This window comes from Oxyura jamaicensis, chromosome 15 (assembly GCF_011077185.1).
Source record: "Oxyura jamaicensis isolate SHBP4307 breed ruddy duck chromosome 15, BPBGC_Ojam_1.0, whole genome shotgun sequence".
Taxonomy (NCBI): Eukaryota; Metazoa; Chordata; class Aves; order Anseriformes; family Anatidae; genus Oxyura; species Oxyura jamaicensis.
Window position 1 is genome coordinate 8509117 of NC_048907.1, and position 26807 is coordinate 8535923.

At 44.3% G+C, this 26807-nt stretch overlaps 1 protein-coding gene across 2 annotated transcripts in view; it reads left to right on the forward strand.

Moving 5' to 3' along the window:
- BCR (BCR activator of RhoGEF and GTPase) overlaps nt 1–26807 on the forward strand; it is a 99159-nt gene that overhangs the window by 46856 nt on the left and 25496 nt on the right. For both annotated transcript variants that reach the window (XM_035340170.1, XM_035340169.1), the window contains 6 exons: nt 10185–10289; nt 10791–10976; nt 14858–14965; nt 16745–16805; nt 17715–17767; nt 18109–18249. In XM_035340170.1, the coding sequence (XP_035196061.1) occupies nt 10185–10289; nt 10791–10976; nt 14858–14965; nt 16745–16805; nt 17715–17767; nt 18109–18249 (654 nt within the window). The remainder of the gene's footprint in view (nt 1–10184; nt 10290–10790; nt 10977–14857; nt 14966–16744; nt 16806–17714; nt 17768–18108; nt 18250–26807) is intronic.

Sequence of the window (26807 nt, forward strand, 5' to 3'; positions counted from 1 at the left end):
ACCTACATTGAATTCTGTTTTCATGTGGCCCTTCGGGCTATCTTGCATTATTTATTTTTGCTTCAAGTTCACTAGCATGGCTATAGCTTGGCACATGAGGAATTCTCTTTGGTCTTGATAGAGAGCCTACCACTCGCTTTGGTTTAAAAAAAAGAAAAAAACATGAAACAACATTACTCTACTGCCTTCAATCAAAAATGTCTTATATTTAGCTTGAATTGATCTGTTCACCTTTCTACTTTTGTCATCTTTATCCTTTTGCTTCCTAAACTGCAAAGCACTTCAATCCCAAACTGCTATTTCTTTGAATTTATTTGTCCTCTGCAGACTTCTGTTTTCCTCAAGTCATTCATAAAAATGCTTAATAGCACAAGGACAACTGTCACTTCCTTCCTGCTATATTTCTAAGACAGTGTAGCTAACCAACCTTGAATTCCCACATTATAAATGATGCTTTGAAATCTGCAGTAGTTGTTAAGTAGCTTAATTTGTGTTGACTTTGATTTATTCTGCCCTATTAATCAAGGTGTAATGGGAGAAGATGATGGGTGTTTTATAGATATCAGTGTACAAGTAAATCAACACCATCACCTGTGTCAGACACTTATATCAAAAAGATTTCAGGAGCCTGATGAGTTTCACAGACCATTGCTATTTAGCATTCATTGTATACATCCTTCTCTAACTCTTTATTGGTTAGTGTCGTATCATATGTTTCCTTACTTTTGCAGTTGATTGTTAGATTAAGAAGCCTACTTGAGACGGTGTTGTTCTTGTCAAGATTTCTTAAAGCATTATGAAGTACATATATTGTTGGTTTGCTTTATTTTATTTGAATATAGTGCATGGAATCTAGCTAGCTGCCTCTGCTTTAGCCTATTATCTCTGAGATGCTTCTTTACCTCTCAGGATGAGAATTCTTGTGATATGCAAGAGTCTTTTGAATGAAGACATGATCATTAATAATTTCAAAAAGTCCAAAAATGTTTTAATATTGGCTTGAGATTTTCAGGTTAAGGGAAAAACGGTATGTGACTTCATATGGCTGAGAGTCGTCTTAAAAGAATGTCATAGTGTCTGTAACGGAAGGCCTGGAAGAGACACTACCTAATATTCCATCTTGTTCTTGGTTTGTTTGAATATTTCTCATAACCTTTTAGAGTAGTTAATTTTAGAGTCAACTTAATAATGCTAGAATATTGCCCTTTAAAAAAAAAAAAAAAAAAAAAGGCTGCTTTCTTCTCTTTAACTATACAAAGATGTTTTAGTGTTTCCAGTAGAAGTGTCTTGATACAGATTAGACTTTTAATCACGAATGTCAACTGCTTCAGCTGATCCTGCCTGTAATTACTCCACAAATGACAATGCCACTCATGAAGGAGGGTCTACAATATATAGGAAGAGATGAGCTTATATATGGTTACGTTATTTCCTAAACAAGTTAAGCTTTGTTATCACAAGTTGTTAGACAAGTTTTACTCTACTTATATTTTCAACTGTAGTGGAAAAGACATCAGTAACAAAATTAAGTGTCAAACACACTGTGCTGAGCCAAGCACAAAAAATGTGTTGGAACAGAAGCCTCAAATTCCAGGATGCAGGTCTGGGTTTTTTTTCCACTACACCTGATTAGCAGAAAACATATTTCTTTACATGTGCTTGCTTTTATAGTTGTCCCCTATCCTCTTACTTCTGTCTTATGTGCCTGCAATTACTTAAGAGAATTTTAATTATCTTTGTGACCAGAGTCTAGAAATGAATGATTACTGTATGCAGCAACGTGACACTTGTGCTATATATACCACTGTCAAAATATTAACATTGTAAAGTCATTCAGAAGTTGAATGGTTATGAAATGACTGGTTATCCGGCCCTGCCTTCTGCCTATAGTCTTGAGTCTCTATGATAATTTTCAATTATATGGTAGTGTCATATTTTTTTGTATGGGCTTTCTGCATTGTTTAGTGTACATAGTGAATGATACTCAGTGGATTCAATGTTTTATCTCTAGTGCTACATGTACAACTTACCTGCAGGACACTTCACACTCTGCTCTGAGTGCAGAAGTACTCATTTCCTTTGGACGTGACCATTAATTCCAAATGCTATTAGAATGCTACACAGGTCTTAATTATCCTTGTAATGTTCCTGTGAGATAAGAGGATAGTATGTTCACTAACCACAGGTAACGAAGGTAGAGAGATTATAGGAAAAGCATCTGCTAATTTTGGGTGCTTAATGCGAGATGCCTAATGTTCTACAAAACCAGGTTCTGACTTTTAATGCATTCTTTACATTCTTTAATATCACTTGCAAGCAAGAGTTAACAGCGCTCCAGTCAGGCACCCAGAAGATGGAAAGCATGCCAAAAAAAAAAAAAAAAAAAAAAAGGAAAAAAGGTGATTCTGACCAATTCATTTATCATCACCAGACACAACAGCATTCTGGTGATGTTAATCTGCCTTATCCATGAGACCAGCCTTGCTTTTGGAGATTGGCTCATTGATATCTGAACATTAAGGGCATTTTGTTTTGACATATTTTGTGGGCTTGCTCTGGGCCTTATAATTTTTGCCAAGTCTTTGACTAAATCCCTCCATCTTTTGATAGCAGCTACAGAATTTGGTTGAATAGTGCGTCAAGCTGATCTACGTTTGGTCTACCTCACCAGCATAGAGAAGGTGCAGAGTGACAAAAGCAGTGTCTTCTTCCAAAAGAGAATGAGAGCATACCTCCTGGAGTGCTTTCAGAGGGGCTTCACGTTCCCTCAGTGTGTGGGGTGACCAGCTCCCAGCACCTCATGTTCTGTGTTCCAGGAAGTGAGGGCCACAAGTTGATTTCCAGAAGGTTTGTGTACTTCTAAATCTCTGTCATTTGGGATCTGTTTTCCAATTCCCCTCTCACCTGTACCATCTAAGCAGACTACAAGACACTGGCTGGTCTGCCTTCAAACTGTAGGACTTCAGCCACTTCTTCTGTATTTATATTCCACCTGCTTTGTTTCTGTCACACAAACATCTCCTGCTATCCAGGGAGGGTGAAAAGAGGTGCACCAGCCTGTTTCCTCTTTGATCTGGAGAGGACATAAACAACATGGGCGTTTTTAATGTGTATCTCAACATCCCAACTCATCATTTTTGTGGTAAGGAGGCCTTAACAAATGTTTGCATTGAGCAATCTAGGCTGTACCCCCTCTTCTGGCTCTTCCAGAATCTCATGCTGAGCTGCTGAAGCATGTTCTGGCATAAAGCCAACACTTCTGCCAAACTGTTGCTCTGAAGCAAGCCTACAGAGAAAAGAGGAAAAGGGAGAAATAGGTGCCATTAATGTATAAGGGTAAGCTGTTTGTTTATTGAACTTGAAGTTATTTAATTTTCCTGAACCTTGCTTTTTGTAACAGTTGAACTGTTGTTATTGAAATTCCCCAAAATTCTGGAAACTGTTTTGGAAAATGTCAACCTGAACGTTTGCCAAATAAGACAGAACTGGTAGCTTCAGGACGTGCCAGACAGTGTTTGTAATAGGTAGTATTAATTCCATCCCTTAGCGCAGAAAGAACAAGAATCTTTCTGTCCTCCTCACATAGTTAGGGGAAAAAGTAGAGAAGATCCTTGGACAGAGTTAGAGGACAGGGGGAGAGCTTGCTCCAGGGGCAGGGGAAAGCATTGGGACAGCTGGCAGTGTTAGTGACTGACACCCTTCACTAGGAGAATTACTGCCAAGAGCGTTGGAGTGGGCAGCTTGTTGCTTTGAGGCTAAAGACATTTAGAGGGAATGGGAAGCTCCAGTCATGATAGTCCTGTGGCTATTACTCATGTGGGGAGCGATCAGAGTGATGGGAAGAGTCAAGATGAGAAGGCCTTTCAAGATATGCTCGCTAACAAAGCCAGGCCCAGAGATGTGTGGGTCGAGGGTGTTGGGCTCTGTGGAGATGGGAGCAGGACAGCCTGTGGAAAGGCTGGTTCCATGCCCCCACCCACACCACCAGGAAATGAGAGAGATTAATCTAGAGATCGAGGTGATTTTTTTTCCCCCCAGAATGGATCTCTCTAATTTTTGTATACATCACCTCTGAGCAACTAATTCCTACTTTATATTCGATTTGGAAGGGAAGTTGGCCGATACTTAGAGATTTCCCGGTAGATTTTTTTTCCCTTTTCTGCTGTGCAGTCCACTGGTTGGCACAGCACTGGCAGCTATTGCCAGTCCTCAGCCTAGATTCTCCTGTTCCCACTGCCTGGCAGCCATCTGCGAAGCAGGACTGCAGCACAACAGGTTGTGGACTCTTCTCCTAGCTTGGTCCCAGGGATGGGAATCTGCATTTTAGCTCCAGGACAACAGCGCTTGGTAGTTCTAAATTCCAGCTGCTTACAGTCATTGACTCAGTGATTTGCCGCCTTGTTCCTCACCTTTCTAGTGACACCAGAGTCTTCTAGCTGTCTCCAGCTGTCCTTCAAAGCTGTGACCGTGGGGGAGCTCAAAGCATCATTTAAACTTGCAGGCAATGCTGCCCTACTGGCTCCCTTAAATACAGCCCAGGACTCTCTGCCATCTCTGGCTTGTTGCCTCCTAGTAAGCTTCATTCCTTCTGTCCACTTGCTCATGGAAGGAGCCTTTTCAGTGTCCTTTGTGTGCCTGTCTTGAACATGTCTAGAAATCTGTTGTGTGGCTTTTAACCAATAAGAACATCCTTGGCACCTTGATGATTTTTTTTTGGTCAGGATTTTAAGTGCTCCAACAAAAATAAAATGCCACTCCTCTGAATGCTTTGAGATGTTAAGTGCTGCTTTAATTAAAAAATAAATAAATCTGTAGGGTGTACCTTTTGTTGTCATCTGCTCTGTTGTTTAATGTTTGGGTCTAGCAGGGTGGAAGGGGACTGAGGCTCCCCAGAGCACGGAGAGGAATGAAATCTGGCATGGCTGCCTAAGGTTCTGTGTAAGCTTCCTATGGCAACAAGTCTGGAGCAAAGCAGTCAAATTTATCTTCATCTGACTTTTTCCTTGCAAAACAGGAGGGATATGCACTGCTTATCCTATTGGGGTTGAATCCTGACAGACCTGGGGAGAAAAGTTGACCTCTGAAGCTTCATCAATAAATGGGATTACTTCTCTCACAGCTCTGCTTACTACTGCTGCTGCTGGCTTCTCCTCCCAGCTCCAGCATTTCCGAATCCTTCTCTTCTCTCCCTCTCCATATTTGCTTGTATTTATTTTTTTCTTTATTTACTGCTACTTTTTTTCTCACCGCCCCCAACAGATGCAACTTTTCCTTTTTCTTCTCTAACTCTGTGCTGCTTAAGGTTTCTGCCTGGATGTACAGCCCTTCCTGAGGAGAGTTGGCACACCAGTACTGATGTTATAAATAATGTTGGCTCCTCTCCCTGCTCCTTCCCCTCCCTGTGTAGAGCTTGATATGGCTCGGTTGCAGAATTTGCCCTGTTTAATATCACCTAGACAATGAGACACCTCCAGCCTGTTTAGTGGAAGCTTTCAAAGATATTTACACTTTTAAAATTTAAATGAATGTTTTTTTTCTCTTTCATAGTCTGTCGTGTTCTCTATGAGATTCTGAGCTGTCCTTACAGGAAACCTCTCCTTTGAACACATTCATTGCACAGCGTATGAACACACTGTACCAAAGGAAGGTCTGAGAGTTAAAGTGCCTTTTATACGCCCACTTTGAAGCCCTGCTTCTCTTTACAGAGCTGTTCCAGCAGCAACCACTTTGCAAAATCTTACGCATTGTGGTTTCGAGATTCTTAATCTTTTTTTTCCTAACATTTGCAATAAAACAATTCTTGTTATTTTAAACAACAACCAGAAAGCCCTGAGTTCTTTAAACAGACTTGGGAAGAGCTGACATTGTCTAATCCTTGGAGCTGGTGAATCTCAGGCTCACAGTAATTGAATTCAACATGCAATGCCAACCTGGTTAGTAAACAAAAGTACTTAGGTTGACAAGCTGTAAACATGTTCATAACAGCCATGGCTTGAGGCCAGTGTGTGCACACTTTCTAATGTCTTCAGTGCTTCTATCCACTCTGACTGGCCTTGATTCAGGTTGCAAGATTGCATTTATGACTGTGACTCAGTCTTTTGGTTTTTAAATCATTGGAACACCAAGAAGCACCACCCAGTTGAGAAGAAAACAGCAGTACACTGTAGGCATGGGATATCCACGCAATTTCCTTTATTACTGTATTCCAATCTTCCTTTTATTTTGCCTCTCTTTTTACCTTTTTAAATGTAGTTTGTGAGGGGTGGGAGCGAAGCACTGATTTCTAGCTTTCTTTTTCAGAACTGGCTGATTGTTAGGTCCTCACAGCTGCCATGGCACACAGACAGGAATGCTGTTTGCTGCCCCAAGGTAGTCTTGTAAGACAGATTTATTCCTAAACATGTAGGTAGAGAGGCAGGCAAAAGACGGAAGGTCAACGAAGAAAGGCTAGAAACAGATGCTTGCGTCAAAGAGGTAGGGACAGAGTCAGAACATGAAATACTGGTCAGACTCATACAAGCGCAGAACACGCTGACCAAGCTTGGGATGGATGGACTGCTGACCACCTGGCGTTCCCTGCTGAGCGGTTGGAGTTTGCCAATATGGGCTTCTCCCACATCCTGCTGGGAACATCCCAGCAGGTTAATAGTTGTATTTCCCCCTAACTAATGTGGTGTGGTGGATGTGGTAGCAGCTCCTCCCCTTGCCACAAACAGCTCAAAGATTTCATACTGCTTCCTTCCTGCCAGGGTAAGGGAAGCGAGCGTCCAGCCTTGGCAGGTCTCCCTGATACCGCGTGTGTCCAGGGAGCTTGGTTCCTAGGCCCAGGGTGTTCCCTCTCTTAAATGCCTGGAGTGCAGAGTGGAGCAGTCAGTGGGGCTTTGTGGTTGCGGGGTTGCTCTTTGTTCCCTTTTTTGTCAGATATGGCCAAAGCAGAAAATGCCCTTGGGACTGGGTGCATCATGTTTTTGTGTGCTCTGAGGGGAGAGTGGAAGGACGGTACCGCAGTATCTTTGCCTGCTAGTTGCTCTGACTTATTTTGGGTGTGCAGGTGAGCCTGTTCCTGATTCTGTAAGTGAGAAATGTTGTAATACCAAATAATAAACTTGTTTCTCATCTTCCTGGTTTTGGCACCAGCTCTCAGTGAATTTCTCGGTCCTGGAGTGAGTTTCATAACAAGCATGACTTAAAAAGCACCCTGAGGCTGAAGAACAGGGACTGGTCTCGGGAAGTTCATCTAGCAGCAAGAGCTGCTGCCTAGAGCAGCCCCAGATGACATTGTCAGAAAAGGCCTTCCTCAGCAGGACACTCATGTCAGGGCACTGGTTCTCAGGAGGAGACGCAGAGTGGCAGCACGATGGAGACAGCAGCAGCATGGTAGCGTATTGATCCCTGACACAGCAGGAGCAGCAGGAGATCATCTTTCCACATTTCAGGAATCTGTATGTAAATTGGAGGTATTGCTTTGGAAACCTTGCAGCGTGCTCTGTGATTGCTGAAAAAACTCCCCAGAGGGTTTCTTCAGCAACTGCTGCCCTGTATCTTAAAGCAGCCAGGCCCTGCTCCGGCTGGCTGGCGCTGAGGCTACAGTTTTGCAAGCATTGCACTTGGAAAATGCTCCTATAAAAAGGATTAGGACAACACTGTGGACTTCTCAATGTGACCTTGTGGTAACAGCCAGGAAGGAAGGTCTGTAGTGTGTCCTGGGAGATGTTTGTCTCCCTGAAAGCAAATCTCTTTAAGAGAGGAAATTAACATTCAGACAGAAAATGCCGTCTCTGTCAGCTGACGATGCCCAGCAAGAACTGGCTTATAAATTAAAGCTTTTATTTGTGAAGAGGAAAGCTGTTCTCAGTGCTATAATGAAAACTGTTGTGTCACAGTTGTGACGGGGAAGTTTGAATCACTTAAACGACTCGTCATCATGTGCTGCTCTTTACAGATGTTACAAACATACCCAGCTGGTTTTTAAACCCTCACCTCCTCCAAGAGAACTTGCTAGACATAATTATAGTGCTGTGTCAATATTGACCGCTTACCTCATCCGCAGCAGTGGGGACTTTGGAGCACTGTTAGTTTTTTTCAATGCTTCTTTGTGAAGCTGAATTTTTCTTTTGTAAATGTTGTAAGAAATCTTTGGAAGCCAAGAGATTTGTGTTTTTCTTGCATCAGAGCTCCTGGGAGTTTCACAGAGACAGCTGAGTGTTTGCCCCATTAAATGGAAGAAATTGTTAGACGTCTTGGTGCTGTCTTTCTTGATTACTGGTGCGCACCGTGCCTAACCTGGGGGTGGACATCCAGGCACTACTGGTATAGAAATCAAAAGGAATGGTCATAATATTGTCGCAGATTTCTGACTGAGCGGTAACAAGTGCTCCTCAATACACAGAATCTGTTGCAGTGTTCCTTTTACCATGTACTTTGTCACTGGTGTTTTTCTTAAATCTTCTGAATGTGGCTGCTGAATTACAAATTCCTAGCTCCTTTGAGATGCCCTTTCAAGGTTTTAAAAGGCACTGTGGCTCTTACTGAACCTCTCTGAAAGGCAGGATGCAACGACAAGTTCTTCTTTCCATGTAGTACCTGACATACATGTAAATCTTATTCATTTCCTTAGAACAGCTTCTGTCTGCCACTTTCACTAAGGAGGTGTTGGTGTTATTTGGCACCTCACAAAATTTTTATAAAGGAGCTGCTGCAAAGTCTTTTAGCCTAGAAAATAGCTTGTGAAATTTAACGAAAGCATTCGAAAGTCAGGGTTGTTACTGATGAGACTGAATCCAAAAATATCTGGGAGCGTGAGGATATGTTTCGTTCTTAGTGTGGTGCGTGGGCTCAAAGTCACATTCAGTGTGATGGCTGCTGTAAGCTTACCTAGAGCCATGGTACCTTCTCTCCATAATGAACCTCATCTATACGTTTGCAGAGTTCAGAGCATAGGACCCTAAATTAAACAGAGCTTTTTAAAATCAGCTATAGAAGGGCTTTATGTTCAGCCAGTAGAGTGGAACAAGCAGTTATGTTTCCTAATCCCCCTGCTGCTAAAATCAATAGCCAAAGATTCCTCTGGATATTAACACGAGTAGGAAGGAGCCCCAAACAACCTACCCAAAACCCTTGAAAGTATTTACTTTTTCAGATCTAACTGTTGACTCTACTCTTGGAGATATTTAACAACATAATAATGGTGCAAAAATTGGAAAAAGCCATTTCCGTGAATGGCAGAAATAACAAGAAATGGAAATAAGGTTCTGTAAAAGCGTGTGTGTGTGGGGGGGTGTTCTCATTATTTATAACTTTCCTTGCTTGGCCAATTTATTTTCAGAGTTTGTGGAAATAATTTCATTTTATCAGGTTAAATATTTTTCAGGTAGCAGTTTTGAGAAGGATAGTTGAAATGCAAAAGAAGAGATTAACATCAAGTGTTAAGAGAAGTAGTAATCTTCCCTTGGTGTGTACATTTGCTTGTGCACTTATTTATTTCTTCTCTCTCCTTCTTCAATTGTTTTAGTTAAGAACAGCTTCGTGGAATCCTGATAAGAAAACCAGCATGTGCATTCCAAGCACTGCTGATTATTCCATCTTCTAACTAAAAATAGACATTATACATGCTGGCACTGAAAAATAACTTGGTGAATAGTAGAGAGTGGGAGAAAGAACAGCCATCTTAACAGCAGTGTCAGCCTGTAACCGCTCTATATTCATGCGCATCTGTGTAGATACAGGGGAGGTGATCCTGTCTGCATAGAGAAACATGTGGCTTTGGAATAGGATCATGGACAACTCTCATGGGAGGAGGGAGTGAACTGCACAGAACCAAGGATCCCTAAAATTTGTTTAGAAAGATGAATTTTGAGTTTTGAAATTTTAAGTTTTAAATCATGCGAAGAATCCCAGGCAACTAGCTGAGGCACCACATTTGGATGACTAAGGCTAACACCCATAAACAATCTAAGTGGCATTAGTTTCTGGTAAATAAAAATTTACCTTGATGTTTTTATCAGTGTATATTTCTAGAAACTAGACAGCAGAGGTGTTTTCTTTTGGTTGTTTTTTATTAGTCTGTTAAGTAAATCAAATAACTGAGTATTCTGTGGTCAACTGAATTATACCTTCCCCCCAGTCCTCATTCTTTTATTTTCCTACTTCTTTTTTTTTTTTTTTTTTTAACAACTTCTTTATAGAGTGAGCCAGATTTGGAGAAAGGCCTGGAGATGAGAAAATGGGTCCTGTCAGGAATCCTGGCCAGTGAGGAAACCTACCTGAGCCACCTGGAGGCTCTGCTGCTGGTAAGCATTGGTGGCAGACACCATTTCAAACACTGGTACTTGCCTTTTCACTGCTGCTTCTGTCCAGAGTTTCCCAGAACTTCAGGTACCTTGGCTTATCAGGTGCTCAGTGCAAAAGGTTCCTGTTACCCCTCTTCTCCACTAGAGAAAGAGAAGCCTAAGGAGAGGACTGAATATGGCACAACCAAGGAGTTATTAGTGTGCTAGCACACAGGAGCCCCCTCTTTCAGTATTCAGTGCTAATTATTAGACACAGTGAACAGAGATTGAGAAAACTGAGTGCAAAGGGATTTTAATCACCTTCAAATATCCTGGGGAAATCCATATACCAGGGGTGGCTGATGACCATGAGAGGGTTTGTTAATGTCTAGCTTTCAGGAGTTGTATGAATGCAAATATCACTTATTAATAGGACAGCTCTTTGGAAGGATGTGTTGTAATGTGGTAAGGGTGGATGTACTTGGTTTGCATGGTAATGATTTCCTTCATTCCTTGTTTCAGCCTATGAAGCCTTTGAAAGCAGCTGCCACCACATCTCAGCCTGTGCTGACTAGTCAGCAGATTGAGACAATATTCTTCAAAGTGCCTGAGCTCTATGAGATCCACAAAGAATTCTATGATGGGCTCTTTCCCCGAGTGCAGCAATGGAGTCACCAGCAACGCGTAGGAGACCTCTTCCAAAAGCTGGTGAGTTAGCTACCATCGCCAAAGCTTCTCTTATCTCTTACTCATCTAACAGGTGCTGCTCTAATTCCTTCTAGTGACTTTGCATAGACTACAGGGATGAAAGCCCGTAGCTGGAGTAGATGACAGGCTTATAGCTTTGCCTCACTGCAGTGAAGGGCCTACAGCAAAAGTGGCTCTTTCATTGCTGTTAATTAAAGGCTCCAACAAGCTGTGCTACTAATACAAATACAGTTTTCCAGAAATGTTGAATCTCCAGGGTGTCCACAGTGTCATCAAGCCATTTACTTTAGAGGAAGATGGGACAATGGCAGTGTTTAAAAATCCCTACTTTTTAACGCTGAAAGATAAGTGTTTCTCCTTGTTGCTGAGCTCCCTCGTACATACTTCATTCTCTCTGTGGTGCTTTGCTCTATCTTGTGCTGAATTTCTCTGTTTTTATGGTTGTCACCTTCAGCTTTGCATTTCTACCAGCCCACTTTTTGAGATTCCCCTTGCTGCTCTGCTGATGCACTCAACCTGCTACTAAGACTCCTTCAAACAACTTCAACAAAATTCTCTGAGTGGAGAACAGGACAAAGTCATATCAACTATATTCCTGTGGCTGAATGAAAAACGCTGAGCTTCTGAGTCAGATGAAAAATTGTTTACATTCTAGGAAATTCCTTTGGCCCCTTTAGCCTTTCCTCCAGCACGTGAAGAGAGCAAAGGATTAAAGGGGCTGTTTTTTGCCTTTTAGAAAAGAAAGGAATCTCTGCATTCCTGAGGTGCTTCTGATTCTCAGGGTAGGAGTTACATTCCAGTGAGGGGTTTATTGGATGGGGAGTACACTTTACCAAGGTCACTCAGTTGGTAGCAGCTGTGTAGCCCAGTACCAATGCCATTGCCTATGGCGCGGGGGAGAAAGGCCAGGAAGATGATGCACACCAGCATCTTGATGAAAATATAGGAACCTACTTTTCACTGGCAGCATGTTTTAGCCAGCAGGGATTGAGTTGGTGCCTTGGTGAGTAGCTCTATGTATGCAATTTGAGCAACTGGTTTAAGAAGATAAAGCCACCTGCTGCTGGTTGCTGAAGCAAGGATATAGAAGGTTGTTGAAAGTGGAAACCTCTCACTGCAATGAAAGTATAGTGCAATAACGAACATAGTGCTAATCGAAGAAGAGCTGAATATATTCTTTACCACTGCTGGCTGTCAAGCCAGCTTTGACTCACTGTGCAGCTTTTTAGGCCTTTGTTTAAGACTGCTTCTTGCTGACGGTGATCACAGGCCCTTCTGGAGCACTGTATTTTTGTGTTCCAAATCGCCCTAGTGCAGGAAACTTTCAGCTAGTTTAGCAATTTCAGTTTCTGATGGTTTGGTACAGTATCAGTGGGAATTGTGAACCCTTAGCTGGGTGAGGTAAACTTACTCATTTTTGGCAGGCAGTTAGAAGCAACTAGATGAGAAACAGCAAGAATATCAGGCATTAGAAGGCATCTGTACAGGTTGTACATCAAACCTTTGGGAGTAGACTGTCTAGTTGTGGTCATGCCATGCAATCTGATGATAAACACTAGAATCCTTGCTGTTATTCTGTGGTCTCTGGGGGCATAAATATCTTGCAAAGCAAAGCACCATAGACTAAAGTTATAGATGGTGCATGCAAGGAATTCTAGAATTTCATGTGGTCTGGTACAAAGTACAATACATTTGCAACGGCAGTGACCGTTATTCCACCTTTTTCACAGAATGCTTGAGGTTGGAAGGGACCTCTGGAGCTCATCTGTTCCCACTTCCCTGCTCAGGCAGGGCTGCCTAGAGCAGGTTGCCCAGGGCAATGTTCAAGTGGCCTTAGAAGATCTGCAAGGAGGGAGGCTGTACGACCTCTCTGAGCAACCTGTGCCAGTGCTCTGTCACCTGCACAGTGAAGAAGGGCTTCCTGATGTTCATGCAGCACCTTTTGTGTTTCAGTTTGTGCCCATTGCCTCTGGTCCTGGCACTAGGCAAGTTTTCCTGTTGAAACTAAGGAAAAGAGAGGGAGGAAAAAAAAATAAAAACAACAAAAGCCATCAGGCATGTGGGAGTGAAATATGCTTCTTGTGTTTGAGGAATATTTTGTACAATTTTGTAACTAAAAGGAAACACTTCAGAACTTTTTTTTAGAAATAAAAAAAATATTTAGCAAATATTATCATTAATAGTTTTCAGGAATGGAAAATTTTTAACCAAAGGCCAATTATTTTTACCAAAGCTTGTTTAGTTTTCATTGCCGCCTTCTTAATCAAAAAAGGGAAAACTTAAACCAGCATTAACGTTTTGTGTGAGCATCATTACTTTGATTGGACGATCAGATTTTAATTGAATAGATATTTTAATGACAGCAAGCGTAGAGAAGGAAAATGAAAGCTTAGAAAGATTGTTAAGGAGTAGTAGGAAATGGAAGAGCCACACAGTAATGGAGAAACTCTAAAGTTCTGCCATGTTAGCTGGCATCATCCAAATCTAAATGTCGTAAGCCCTGCAAATGAGTGATAATTCTGACAGCAGCTTCTTCAGGGAATTGTGCCCCAGTGGCATCTACAGATTTCATTCTCTCCATTGCTGGGGCCAGATCACCCCTGGCATAAGTGAGCACGGTTTCCTTCAGCCTCAGCTATAACTACATTATTTTGTGTGAGTGATGAGACTGGTTCCTAATCTTTTAGTAAAATGCACCATAGGAAATAGCTCACTTTTGTAGCCTCCGTTAGCTAAAGAAATCTGTGCAGGGAATGTTCTTCGGGGATTGCCTTTTTCTCTTCCATCATTTCTTGCATGAAGCTCCACAGAGAATGGGAAACACAATGGTTATGACAGAGCAGGAGAGGAAAAGAGCACCTACTGCTCTGCCTGGTGCATCTGTGAGGCAGAGGTGGCAGGGAAGGTGCAGAAATCCTAAGTGTAAGCGCTTTTTTTGGGGGGGAGGGGAAAACAAAAAACACAGCTTCATTAAAAAGAAGTCTTTTTCAGCACTCCACCTGTTGGCTCAGTACTGACCACACTTCTGCAAGCACATTCAAGCTGCTGAGGAGTTCACAGCACAGCCTGTGGAGCTCTGCAGCATAAAAACTGCTCTGCAATCCAGACAAGCTTGGAAGCTACCCAGGGGTTTCCTGAGCTGGATCTTATGTTCTCTGGCATGAATATGACTGCAATTAACAAATAAGTCAGCAAACAGAATCAGTGCTAGGGCTCAGTGCTGACAGTGGTTTATTACTAGACTCTGAGGCCTACTGTGTCTTCATCCAGACCAACGGTGTGTATTCCTTCTGCTTGAACTGTCAGTCTCTGTCACCTAAGTGCTGCAGTCACTGCATTCCAAACAGATAGTGCTCTGGATCACTTATGTATTTTCAGCACTCTGCTGCCCTTTACAACAATGTTTGCTGATGCAGATATAGGTTAATATCTGGGTTTGTTTTAGTGTGACCAGCATGCGTGCAAAAGCCAACAAGTAGCTTACTGAGGTCACATTTGTGCTGTTGGGCTGAATCATTCCTGTCTGATTCATATTTTGTGGCAAACAGCCAGCAGTTCCAGTTGCATCAATGAGCTAAAATATTAATAGATACTAATCTGGCAGTTCAGAAGGAAAAAATAGATGGCAGTAATAAGGGTGTGTCATCTTCACAGGCCAGTAAGTGAACTTGTTCAGGGTAGATGGAGCTGGATGCATGGGACACCTGCCTTGGTTAAGCAAAGCTCACAGGTCAAAGCTGTCTTTCTGGCCATGCTCAGCATTCCCTGTGATTCTTTGTTGTGACGGAACATGACCTGATCATTAGATGCTAAGGCTGCCCATCCCAAACTGTCTTCTTCCCCAGCGTTTATTTTATTTTATTTTGTTTTGCTTCCTGCAGGCTAGCCAGCTGGGAGTGTACCGGGCCTTTGTGGATAACTATGAAGTTGCTATGGAGACAGCAGAGAAATGCTGCCAAGCCAATGCTCAGTTTGCTGAAATCTCTGAGGTAATGTCATGGTATTCAGACACACGAGATGTCTGAATCTGACTAGTACCCTGCAATGTCACTCTTGTCTATTCTCCCAGTATCCTTGCCACCCTGACTTCTGAAGAAGTTATGAACTCCCCTAGACTCACTGCTTCAGGTTGTGTTCTTACAGCAATTTGTACTTTGGCCTAATAGAGGTTATCCTATGGACAGCCTTTATGTGCTGTTTCTGCCCACGGAATCTTGCCATAACAACTGGCATTGCTTTGAAATTCCCAGCTCTGTGCCACCTGCATGCATTTCTAGCAGGGGAAGCTGGTTTTGAGCTTCTCAAATATTTCTCTTGTTAATGATGATGCCGACTGTGATGTAAAAAGCCATCCTTAATGGCTTGTGTTATGGCTATCTGTGGAATTGCAGGCTTCGCTGGCTTGGAGAAGAGGAGGGTAGCACAGGAAAACTCTTTAAAATGGCAAGCATGTCAAGCATAATCTAGATTATTTACTGGCTGCTCTGATTTCCTCTCTTTAAGAGGAATACTTTGTGTCAAAGCATTTTGAAGGCTTTTTCAGGCTTCCCAGGCCACCAGCTTTGCTGGCAGTGCATGGTCTCATTGACTGTTTGCACTGCAGTAATTATATCTTGAAGAACTCAGTTACCAAGAGAATGTGAACTTCATATCTGCGTCCTTAAAAACAAGCAAATAAATAATCAGAGCTGAATAATACTAGGAGTGCTTATTGCTCTGAAAAAGCTAATGAGTACATTCAATGTTGCATGTCCCTTTAGATTTTTATAATAAAGAGATAAAATGAAACAGTCCCTCTGTGAAACAAGGGAAACAAGGCTTGCCTGTTGGGATGTGTTGTACTACTCATCAGAGTGCAAGTGCCTTCTATTTTCTTCTTTACTGAGTGTTCCCACCAGGTTCTGATCCTTTGCCCTACCACTTCTGTGCTCCAGAGGTGTCAGCTCATTAGTAGAGTAGCTTCCCCTGTGCTTACTTTTCTTTCAGTACTACAATGCATTCCATGGAGTTTCCCATTTATAAATAGCACTATGTATAGGTAGTGTTATGGCAACACCTAGAAGGCAGAGTAGAGATTAGGGCAGCAGGGTGCTGGGCTCTGTGCAAATGTGATCCCTCAGTTCTCCTGTTTTCTGAAGGCTAATGCAGAAATTATGCCAGTACCTGCTGCATTTAGAATGATAGTAATGATACTTTTGCATTTGTGTTAGTGTCCTGCTGAGGATTTCAGAGCACTCAGCACATGAATACGTGCAGCTTCATAGTCCACTTGCAAAAAAAAGTGTCACAGATATTGTTCCTTTTTGGCCATGAAAGACAATGACTTGGCCAAGGTTGCACAGCTCAGAGCACATATAAGGAAGTATAACCAAGGGGTGCTAAATCCCAGTCCTGTACTTTATTTATTGGTGGTGTATGCATGCTGTGACAGTGGCTGCATCCTTATGGCCATGCCTTTCTCTTACAGGTGATTAAAAATTCCACCATCCTCTGTTGCTGTAGGTGGTTCCCTGCTTTGTTGCATCTCTATTGACATACACTCCTAAGAAACCTGATTAATATTTGAGATGCGTGGGTGCCTGTGACATGGCAAGGGTGAAGTTATCAAGAAGGAAAGCACGTTTTTCCTTCACTGACTTGAAATGTGAGAGGGCTGTCCTCCATTCTCACTTAGGCCCTTCTTTGGAGGAGCAGATAGACTCTTACATTCCCATGTGATATTTCAAGGTGATTGACTGCCTGCTACGTGGGTTTTCTTTTTCTTTTAGAATCTAAAGGCTAGAAGCACAAAGGAATCTAAAGATCAGACGACGAAAAATTCCTTGGAAAGTGAGTGATCCATGCAGAGGAGACTGGTTTGTCAGGACTGTGTGGGGGCTGTTGCCAAACCTCCACTCTCAGTTCTTCTTTTTAAATTCTGGAAGATTATGGAGTCTCTGCTGGCTTTACCTAGGATATCGGTTCCATTTTGCTAAGTAGTAGAGCTTGTGCATAGTAAACTGCATGCATGCATAGGCAAACCTCTGCCCAGCTTAAAACCTGATGAGTCCCTTTGGGCAAAACCAGGCTAACCAAAGGACTGCTGCGTTCTTAAGAAAACGACTCCTACACAGTGATAGCACAAACGTCAGCCTACAAGTAATTGTTATGTTTCTTGCCATCTCAAGAGAGCCTGGTCAAGGTCAACTTTTATTGTGCTCGTCTTTATACGTGCACATAGTAGAAGATAGCCGTGTTATATGAAGCTTCCATACTGACTAATGTAAAAGCCAATCCCCTTCCTTTTTTGGCCTATTATCAGGGTTTGGAAGCGCTCAAAAGTGTCATGCTGAACTCCAGAAGGAGGGATGCATTGCCAACCTTTCAGGGACCTCCTTGGCAACTTAAAGAGTGCAAGGCCCGATTCTGACCTGTGGGACCAGGCAGGTTGCCAGGAAATTGCTGGAAGTGTGCCATGCTGTGTGCAGTTGTTCGGTACTGCCTTGTGTGCTCATCCACTGTCTGACGGGGTGTGCTCACAAGTGGGCATTTGTTTCCAGGGGAGCATGTTTATTTCCTCTGTGTGTTCATGTGTGTTTAATTGGCTGTGTAGCACGTTAACCTTAGAGAAGGGTTTCTGGTAGCTCGTTGGTTAATAAACCTGTGCCTGTACATTCAGTGGCATTGGACAAGTTGCTCTGTAGGGGCTGTATTTAGGTACCTCTTTCTTATGTTTCCATTGCTTTTTTTTTTTCACAGCTCTCCTATACAAACCAGTGGATCGAGTGACTCGCAGCACACTTGTCCTGCATGTAAGTATCTGAAGGGTAGTTTTCAAACTTTTTGCCCCTTTTTATTTTTTTTGTCCTTTTACATTTTCCATGCAGCTTCAGGACTGCAGAAATTAAGCTGTTATGCTGCACAGGAGCCTCTTCACTTTACACTGAGGGGGAAGAGTCCATGGATGGTACCCTTCCGTTGGTGTTACAAAGTGCAGAGTATCATTCTCTTCTTTCTCCATACGTACAGCCTTACTCTGCTGTGTATGAAGTCATGGAACATCTTGTTCCATGGCTCTAGTTAGGGCCTTCGGACCCTTCTACTTTCCAGTGGTGCTCATGGTTCTCTTCTTTGCTTGTGTTCCTGGTGGCAGGATTTGCTCAAGCACACTCCAGTGAGCCACCCTGATCATCCACTCCTGCAGGATGCCCTGCGGATCTCGCAGAACTTCCTTTCCAGCATCAATGAAGAGATCACTCCTCGACGGCAGTCCATGACTGTAAAGAAGGGGGAGGTGAGTCTTCCTGCTTCCATTATTTTCTCAGTTCCTAAATACTGGTTGTGCCTTTGTGAGGCAGACTGGGAACTTGAGCTACTCGTTTGTTTGTTGCTAAGGAACAGTTTATGCAGTGTCCTTGTTCTCTAAAGGATATAGTGCAGCTCCTCTCTGTTTTCTGCTTGGAAAACAGTTTGGAAACCCAGAGGAAAAGTATGATCAGAGTTTTGTCCTTAGTGGTGTTATAATAATTTGTCATACATCATTTCTACGATGCGTCGTTATGTACTAAATGGATTTGTATTTTACCTGCAAACTCAAACCAAACAGGAAGCCTAGGAGGGGAAATAGGTGAGGAAAACATCAGAAATCATACCAAGAAAAGCTGTCATCCAGAATATTAATTTGCACCATAAAACTCATTTTTGCATACTTATTTCTAAAAAATAATGTTGCAAATGGGGCTAGGAAGCAAAACAAATGAAATGAGTTGGGAAAACTAAGGGGGAAATTTAACTCCCAAGGGTGCGATGTAGCCCTTCTCAGTTCTGCTAGGAGTTGACATGTGCCCAAGAAGTTGGAAGTTGCGAAGTTCCCTTACCTGCATGTGGTGCTGAGCAAGGAGGACATAGACCTACATAACAGTAAACTCCTACGTGCCTCACTGGGCTTGATTCATCTGCCTTGTAATTTCATTAGAAGGCATTTCAGTCCTTCCTGATGAGGACACACCAGGACTGATGGAAGTATTAAGAGAAAGAAAGATGTAGGAGATTGGACAAAAGAGAGGTGCAGCTCCAAGAGTAAATTCGTAAGAGGCATTGTGGCAGCATGCCAAAGACACTGGCTGATCAAAAGTGACCCAAATTAACCAGTGCAAAAACATCTCCTACAAAGCCCAGGAGATTGTTAACGTACACAAACCTTCAAGATGTATTCCCAGATCCTGTCAGCTAAACATGCCTGCTTTTAGCTGTTAAATGGATTATCAGCTGACAAAGATCTGCTAGAAACTGCAGTACTGGGAATTGGGTGCACTGTCCTACAATTCTTGGTCATATTCTTATTTTGTTAACTGAGGAAAACTGCAGCTGAGAAAAGGGAGGAGGGAGGATTGAGCAATCAGAGACTGAGGTACAAGCTCAAACATCAGTCACCAAGGCCTGGAGATAGTAGATGGCCTCATTAAAGTGGATGCTGATTGAGTCACAGTAGAAATTGCAGGCTGGAATGCCCCCTCAGAGGGGAGGGAGCACTTTGTGTTCTCTGGTTGTCTGTCAGCATCTCAATGAGGGATGCAGGCTTTGGGAAGTGTCATGCAGAATCCTAATGAAGTGCTAGAGCCCAGGCAGAGGGGCAGGCTCAGGAGGATAATCCTGATCTCTTTTTGGAGCAGTATGTTTGTCGGATTTTACAAAGCAGGAAGGGGGAGGCCTGTCAGCATTGAGCTCAGCAGGCCTGTTCACACTCTCACTGGCCCTGTAGTGGCTTCTTATATGATGTGGGGAGGAAAAGAAGACTACATATCCAAGGAGAGGATTGTAGGTGTGCTGGAGGGAACTGGGAACCTTTTGTGCTCTCTCCCACGCCACACGTGGCTTGCACTGAGCCCAGGGAAGAAAAGTACTTGCTTCTGATGCTTCCCAGCCTTCCACTCTGGGAGTCTGAATGTGGATACTTTCTTCAATCATTTGGCACCAATAGCCCTCATTTTTTGAAGCAGTAGTGCTTTGGTTGACACCATTCTGTCTGGAAAGTAGCTGTGTTTGTTTTCTGCATAGTAATCCAAAGACAAAGGGAGCTTCCAGCTGCTCTGGGTGGGTTAGCGATGGCTGCTGTTTCCTACAAGCTACTCACCTAGGGGTCATAGCTGGGTTTTGTTTATGCTTGTAAATTTTTCCTTTTCTGCTTATCCTTTCCTCCCACTCCCCTTGCTTGTGCTTCCCTTGGGGTGACAGGACAGTGTGCAGTTTGCATCTCCTAATTGACTACTCTCAATGCATAATGCATTTTTTTTTTTTTATTTTAATGAATCACCAGCTTGCTTTGATGGCTTTTCTCATTTTTGTCTAACACCACTTTGAAATTTCTGTGGTGGAAGGGAAGGAGGGAAAAGAGCCTTTTCCCCTCATGTATTGCTTAGGTGCTGATCACAGTTATCTTTTTTCCCCAGTCCTTGCCTTTTATGCAGAATATTTTCCCCTTTGAGTGCATTGTCGGGAGGAGTTGAATCTGCTTTGCTCCAGCTCTCTTTTTTAGGATCTCTTTGAACTGTGGGAAGCAGCGAGTGGCTAATCTCCCTAGTGAGGGCTGCTAAGAGGTATGGGTCAGGAGGCAGTACAAGTCTTCATCCCTTTTGCAAAAGGTGGTTCCCCGCTCCGGGGGTGTTGGCTTGGTCTGACCTGCCTGCTGTGTTCCTGCAGGATGTCAGATGTCCTTCCTGCACACCAGCCCCCCAGTCCTGCTTGGCTCAGCAGGCTATTTTTCATAATTCTATATTTATGAGTGTAAACTGAAAGCTTTCTGTGGTTCATGGACATGGTTTAATCCGTTGGGGCTGAATGAGTATTTCAGTTAGTGCAGGGAGGTGGGTACGAAGGGAGTAAAACCGTTCGCTCAGGGACAGAAGGGGCTACAACAGGGAAAAACATCTTGGTGGGCTGAACCTACAAACCAGGGCTGAGGGAATGTTACACCTAGCTTGGCTTTTGCTGCTGGCCAGTCTCTGCTTTGTAGTTTGCTGGGGACTGCTGCTACAGACGAGCCAGGAGAGCACCAGCCCCAGCCTGTTGGATTTGTAAGTGGTTCACTCAGCGTGCCTGGTTGGGGCTTGGAAAGGCAGGAATGGCCCTGAGGCTGAATTTAACTAGCAGAGCATAGAGGTCTTGGGCTGAGGATGTTTTCTCCATGATCTGCAGAAGGGTTTGGATGTATTCTCAGAGTAGGACTCAACGGACAGGGTATGGGAGGAGTGAAGGCCGTGCAGTTTTTTGACAGCTTCTCTGGTCTTGCCCTAAGAATTTCAGGCCCAGTACTGTTCCTGTACCTCTGAGGAAGGGTTTGAGCCCTTGGTAGATGGCAGCACAAGGAAGCCAGGAGGGCGTTTTTCCAGACTCTTGGATCTGTCTCCCTTCAGCCCATAATGTTCCATTATCTTACTGCTTCTTTTCTTCCTACCTTTCTACTTTTGTTATTTTATTATTTATTTTTTACATTTTTCATGGGTTATCTGCAGATATCCACCTCACTGACTCTCTAAATAATCAAACACATTCACAGAGGGAAGGAAAAGGGGGGTCTGAGTAACACAGCATCTTCTGACTCAGAATAGGGATGGTGGAAAATCTTCCACCTCTTAGGAGCACGGAGCAGACTCCTTGTTTGCTCACTGACTCTTCTTTGCTGTTACCCTCTGGTCTTGAACAGGGAACCTGTTTAAGGTTTTACAGAGGGTGGTCCCCTGGAGAAGCTGGAAAATGTATGCTTTGAGGTGAAGGATGTGCCAGATAAGCTAGAAGGGAAGGAGTGATAGCCCCGTGAGACTGATTAACAAATCACCTATGTGGACTGCATGTTTTTTCTCATCTGAACCTGGATGCAAATGGCCGTGAAGCTGGTGTTGTCTTGTGCTTCCAGATAGTTCAGCCCATTCTTGTAAAGCAGGAGTTAATAAAACTGCAGCAAATCATGGAGTTAATCTGGGAGATGCTGGGCCCTCCCTTGACAGCAGCTCATCCAGTGCTCTTGGCAGGGATTTGTTTCAGGGCAGTTCAAACCACTCTGGGTGGTGGTGGCTGCCATTCTGCCCTGCCCATGGCCATGCAGTCCCACCCTCTCTGAAGTGTTGGCGCTGGTATTTGTCTGATCCCACAGTGGTATGGAGGAATGGAGCTGCCTGAAAGCCAAGCCTTGGCTTAATGTCTGATCTCCTCAGCACACAAGAGGGCAGACAGGCAGTTCCTTCTGGGAACAAGTCCACTAGATCACATTTTGGATCAGCTTATGCTGCTGTGACCTTCCATGCCTGCACTAAGGAGAAGGGGCTGCTTGGCAGACTTCTCTGCCGTGTATCTAATTGTGGCTTGTAACTGCAATCAAGGGACAGGGTATCGTTGCTTTAGGCTCCTGTTCAACGTAGCAGAGGCTGTGGTAGGAACAAGAAAGGGCAAAGGAGCTATGCAAGGGAACAGAAGTGCAAACTAAAGCCATTGGAAAGCTGGGGGCTAAGCTTAGGCCCAGGCAGGCATGCACAGCTTGAGGCCTGGTGCCTACTGCTCCTGATGCCTTGGGCAGATGTTGGCAATAGAGCACTCAAAAATGATCTTGGATGCTTCACACTCTCTCACAGCTGGAGTCAGAGAGCTCCTGGTGACAGAAGCTATGGAAAGAAAGGAAAAAAAAAAAAAAAAAAAAAAAAAAGGCTATTAAAATGCTCAAAGAGCAGCCAATTTAGCTCCCTAGGCAGAGAATCCCTTTATTCTGCAATGCTGGTCTTGCAACACATGCACACACACACGAGGAATCATTTTCTTCCTACGCTCTGCAGAAAACCAAACCACCTCTTCCTCGCTGACATATGCCAATACCCATCTCCTGCTCTTACCCTCCTCCTCCTGCATCACACATGTTCCAGTCCTTCCCGGGGCTCTCACCCACGCACGCTGCAGGCCTCTGCTGTCACCACATCGGATGAGCTCTTTCCTTGGCACTCACGTGAGGAGACAACTCTTTGTACAGCTGTGGTTCTGGATGAGTATATTTTTGCATTCCAGTTTTTGTAATGTGTCTCAGACAAGCTGGTCTTCTGCCACACTTCCTGGAGTTAAGTGGTACGTGACAGCAGCAGGATTTATCATGTGCAAACAGCACAAAAACACTGTAGGATGAATAGATGAGCACATAGGTAGTCGTGAGGTTGGTAGCAGAGAAGGGGGAGATGCTTGTTAATGGAGGTAAGAGGAGGAGGACAGCAGTAAGCAATCCAAAGAGGTATCCAGCCACTGAAGGATGTAGAGGGAGAGCTCTTTTGTCCAGAGCGCTGAAATGGGTGGAAGAAGCAGGTAAAAAGATGAAAAGGAAAGCAGGGTCTAGAAGGGAGACTTGGGACTTTTACTGCACCAATGCAAGAGCTTAGCAACAGCCTCTAGGAGGTGACAGTCTGCCCAGGCCCTGTGTAGGAGATTAAAGGTGATCCTAATTCACTCAATTTTAATACAAAATGGGAGGTTTTCCTCTAGGCCTCCACAAACATTTTTCTATAGCTCAGCTGAGCTCCTGGGCTGGACACCTGCTAGTACTGGGGCTGTTTGTGGAAGATAGGGAATCGCTCTGCCACCAGACTGCCACTCTGATACTAAGCTCACGTTTTGTTGATGTTTGTTTGGTGTTTGTGTAGTCTGTATGTTGTTTCAGGGTACTTTAGGAAACACATGAGGTATTGTACATCTCATACAGCAGGATCACCAAGCCAAAAGACCTCGTGTTTCAGGAGACCCTGTCTAGCAAGAGGCCACAGAAGGAACAGCTGTTGCTGCTCCCAGGTGGGAGTTGACCAAAGTGGGCTTGGTGCCCAAAATGCTAGAGAGGACCAGTGGAACTGAGGTGGCCTGGGCACCTGATGGGCACCAGTGCTGCCTGAGGGGACTGCTGGCTCCCCCAGGGCGGGATAGAATGGGCTGACTCACGCCGGGAGGTCAGGAAGGTGCCCTGCGCTCTCTCACCCTGGGGCTTGGCAGGGATCGGGTAAGCCAGTTGGGAAATGCTTTTATTGTTTCCCACTGACCTGCTGAACCCTCCCGGCAAGATGAATCATTTGCAACAAAGGATGTGACCCTCTGCTGGAAGCGCTCTTCCTCTGCTCCACTGATGCTGCACAGTCTGGTGAATGCCTGTTGTGGTCAGCCCTAATGAAAATCCTGTTTTCCCAGAGAAGCTGGTAGTTAGATCTAATATCAAGCTCCACACCCTTATGACTTGGTCCGCAAACCCTTTCTCCTGTCCTCTCCTTCCTGGATCCTTGGTAGCTCATTGTGGCAGTGTACTCCTGCTCCCTGTGGGAGACCTTCCCACCTGGCTCATGAGTGAGAAGAAATGAAGAATGAAAGCTCAAGGAAGCTTAGTGTTTTCCTCCGAGTGGATGACTGGAATACATCCCTTTCACCTCTTTACTTCTCTTCCAGTCAAGCTTAGGAAATACACCCTTGTCTTCTTCCCAGCTCTCTTTCTGAGAGATCCCACTGCCAAAACTTATGTCTTGTCAACCAGGGTAATTTGTACCCAGGAGTGCCAGCCAAAATAAACTCAGTGCAAAGGAGGGGAACCCAAGTCCCAGATGGGAAGTGCGAAGGCTGTTAAATCACAGCCCTCTTTTGGCATTGTGTAGCTGAGCTTTCTGCCTGGGGGGAGATGTGGGACAGAGAGCAGGGCTGCTTGGAGAAATTCTGCTCGGATGATGACAGCCAAGGACCGTGCAGTGGCAGATGAGGTGTGAATTCAGACACAGTAGAAGGGGTCATTTGGGTGGAGCAGGCAGGCTGTGTGAGGAAGTCTGTGGCCTTGCTGCAGAGAACAGCGATGGGCTCTTCTAGTCTCACTTTGTGGAGGCTTGACACAAGGACTTGCAGTCACTGGTGCCTCTTTATGGGCATCCCTTCACTTGAAGACATGCTTATCTTCAAAGTACTGTGGTCTAGGTGATGGTACAGGAATACTGCCAAAACCAAATGCACCTGCTAGTGCCTGGCAAAAGGGCACACAAAGCAGGTCAGGACTGTGGCACGTGCCTGCCTGGGTAGCAGAGGTGAGAGAGAACATCTTTACACCTAAGAACAATGGGTTGAGGTTGGGCTGGCAACAAGCAGCTATTCTCATTGCCCCGGAGGAGCTGAGCTGATTTGCAGCGTAATTAATATTCATCAGATCTACCAACCTGAGATCAGGGTTTTGGCTTGTTCAGAAAATCTCTTTCACTGCATTGTTACTGCCCCCAAATGACATTCATTGCAGCTGTGGAGAGTGTTCTTGCTACTGACAACATACCTCTTTCTTATTTATTTAGTTTTAAAGCTGGATGTTTCTAATTTCCTGCCTACCTGGGATTTGTTGACCAGGCAGGAGGGGAGAGGCATGCACAAGTGCACATCATTAGCAGAGACATCAGTGCAGGCAGGCATTCTCTCCAAAACCACCGAGGAGAAGCCCGGAGGATCACGCCCACCTAAAAATAAATATTAACATATGTACGGGCCTTTCAGAGCCTGAATCACGGCTGGATACCAGATCTCCACAGGCTCATGCCCAGAGATGGTGCAACAGTTTGCTAGGGAGCAGCATTAACTTCCTGGCACTATGGGGAAGGTGCAGCTTTGGTTGCTGCTACTTGCAGATTCCCAGGACTTTTGTACATTGGCAGGTGGCCCCAAGATGAGATGCTGACGCTATCTTCAGCAGCTTTTTGTGGTGCTAGTGCAGCTGCAGACAGTAAAATGCAGACTCTTAGCCCATGTCAGGAAGTTTGGGGTGCTCTAGGACAGACTGTGGAAACAAGAATTATGTCTGTAAGGACATTTCTCTCCCTTGTGTTTCCTGCCATGAAGTGTACTGAGCTCGGGACTGATGTGGTTTGTTTTCGTTTGGAGAGCCAAGATGGGAAGGATGGTAGGAGGAAGGAGAGGCAGTGCAGGGGTTTGCACTCCCACTCTCTGCAGTAAATGTGTTCAAGGCTTGTTATCTCATGCAGCAAATAAAACCCATGAGGCATAAACTGGAGAAACTGAGGCACGATTCTGCTTTGGATGTTTTAACCTTGCTCAGGTTAACTGCACACTGCTGCACACCGGAGCAGAGCTGCCTTTGGAAAAGGAGGACAGCTTTTGCATGTGCGCTGATTGCAGAGATGCTGCAGGTCAGCAGTGAGTCCTGCTGACAGGTCGTGCGTGGGCCTGGAGAAGGCCGGCAGTGAAACAGCAGGAGGGGTGTTGGGGAGCGTTGGGCAGTGTTAGCAGATCTCTCCAATCTCCAGCCGTGACGTTGTCATGGCGTGTACAGCATGCGTGCCGTGTCACTCACTGCTGTCAGGGGAGCATCCTCCTAGCTGGAAGAGCAAGGAAAAATACCGTGAGTCAGGAAAAAGTGTCTTGGCAGACCTGCATGGATACGCTGATGGTGCCTGCTTGTACTGGCCACGAAGCAAGGCAAAACTGACAGTTATATGAATTTGTGGGAATAAAATTTGCCCAGAGTTTCATACCCTTGACTTCTGTTTGAAAATCAGTGGGAGATTTCTATTCTTCCAGATGTGCACTCAAACTCTTACTGATCCTGACACATCAGAACAGAAGGTCTGAGCGTGGAGCAGGGCTTGGAACTCCTGCATTGGTCACTGGTGGCAGCATACACCCATCCGCCTCAGTGCCAGCACTCCGGCCTTTTTGTCTGTCAGCTGCAGAGTCCCTGTAAGGGAAATAGGAAAGAGATGCTTCTGCCCTCCTGTGTATGCCTCTTATGTAGAAGGTTGTAAAGCTTCCTGGAACCAGAGGCACACATAAAGGCATCAGTGTTAGGCATCATCTAGGTTT